General features: G+C 45.8%; 1 protein-coding gene across 1 annotated transcript in view; it reads left to right on the forward strand.

Annotated features, from left to right (window-relative positions):
- The window catches only part of H3F3B (H3 histone, family 3B (H3.3B)), a 22,111-nt gene extending 21,109 nt beyond the window's left edge, over nt 1-1,002 (forward strand). Inside the window, exons 2-3 of the mRNA XM_009879875.1 lie at nt 53-206; nt 303-1,002. Of these exons, the coding sequence (XP_009878177.1) occupies nt 53-206; nt 303-431 (283 nt within the window). The 3' untranslated portion in view covers nt 432-1,002. The remainder of the gene's footprint in view (nt 1-52; nt 207-302) is intronic.
- Nucleotides 1,003-1,872: the final 870 nt, after the last annotated feature.

Here is a 1,872-nt window from a genome sequence, read left to right on the forward strand (position 1 = left end):
TGCCGCAGCCCCTGCCCCGCCTCACCCGCTCCCTCCTTCCTCCTCCAACCAGGCCGGGCACCGTCGCCCTCCGTGAGATCCGTCGTTACCAGAAGTCCACGGAGCTGCTGATCCGCAAGCTGCCCTTCCAGCGGCTGGTCAGGGAAATCGCCCAAGACTTCAAAACAGACTTGAGGTTCCAGAGTGCGGCCATCGGCGCGCTGCAGGTATTGCTAGCGGCTTGCTGGGCCTCAGCGCTCACGGTGCTTCGTATGCTTTGCTGAGGGTTTCTAACAACATTTCTCCTTGTGCTCTTGAAACAGGAGGCCAGCGAAGCATATCTGGTGGGTCTGTTTGAAGATACAAACCTGTGCGCCATCCATGCCAAGAGAGTCACCATCATGCCCAAAGACATCCAGTTGGCTCGCAGGATACGGGGAGAGAGGGCTTAAGTGAAGGCTGTTTTTATGGTGTTTTGTAGTAAATTCTGTAAAATACTTTGGTTTTAATTTGTGACTTTTTTGTAAGAAATTGTTTATAATATGTTGCATTTGTACTTAAGTCATTCCATCTTTCACTCAGGATGAATGCTAAAAGTGACTGTTCACATAAACCTCAGTGATGTGAGCCTTGTTGCTCAGGAGTGACAAGTTGCTAATATGCAGAAGGGATGGGTGATCTTTCTTGCTTCTCATGCATGTTTCTGTATGTTAATGACTTGTTGGGTAGCTAAACTTGTAAGGTACTAGAATTGATATAAATGTGTACAGGGTCCTTTTGCAATAAAACTGGTTATGACTTGATCCAAGTGTTTAACAATTGGGGCTGTTAGTCTGACCATACATCACTGTGATCAAATGTGGACTTTTTCAGAGGGTGAAATTACAAGTCTTAACCACAGTGTAACTTACAGTTTCCTAAAAACGTAAACCTGGCAGCTATAGAATACACTATGTGCATTTATAATAGCTATTTTATATATTGTAGTGTCAACATTTTTAAATTAAATGTTTTACATTCACATGTGAGGAGTCTTTGTCATTTGGTTTATATGGGCTTGAAGCTGCCTCCTCCTGGCTCCAGTAGGCTACCAGTAGCTGCTGCTGTGGCAACTTGATTTATTTTTTCTGTCAACAGAATGGAGAATGCGCCCTGGCCACCCTTGGATTTTTTATTTTTTTTTGGAGGCTTTTTGTAGCTTGTGTCATGGCTCTTGGCCAGTGAGCAGATCTGAGCCCTGCAGCTGTGGGGCAGAGGAGGAACAGCCTCTGAGGGCTTCTGGGTTTGGCTTTTTTTTTTTTTTAATAAAGCTTAACTGCTGATCAGTGGCAGCTGTTCAGGAGGTACTAAGGTTTTTTTGGTTTTTTCTCTTCCTTTTCCAGTAGATGCAGGGGAAGCTTATTTTGGTGGTGTGACTGGTCTGCCTGAAGCAGAACCACCAGCTTGTTCCCTGAGCAGTGTCTCGGTGTGGGGTGTGTGGGGCCCACCCGTTTCTGTGGGATCTGGCTGCATGACTAAGCCCTAGTTAATAACAGCAGCCAGTGCAGGATGGCATGCAAGTGGAAAAGCTAATTATACAACCTGGGAGCATATGGGCTGCTAAGCAAACTGGAATGGGCGCTCAATAAGATTCTCATTTCCCATCTAAGCTTTTTTGATGAAACAGGATTATGCTCAAACCTTTGCTTCAGAACAGCTCTTCAAGCTCTCTGCTGAGACCGGTCTGGCTTTCTCAGCAGTGCCTCTGGGAGCAGCCCTACCTTGTTAGGTTGTGGTAGAGGAAAGCTGCTCAGACTACATGTGAAACACAGGTAATTAACATTTAGATTGAATTGTGAGGCCAGCTCTCAGCTCCTAAAGAACAAGCTGCACTAGTAAGGCTAAAGTTGGGAC

Source organism: Charadrius vociferus, unplaced genomic scaffold (genome assembly GCF_000708025.1).
Source record: "Charadrius vociferus isolate BGI_N301 unplaced genomic scaffold, ASM70802v2 scaffold260, whole genome shotgun sequence".
NCBI lineage: Eukaryota > Metazoa > Chordata > Aves > Charadriiformes > Charadriidae > Charadrius > Charadrius vociferus.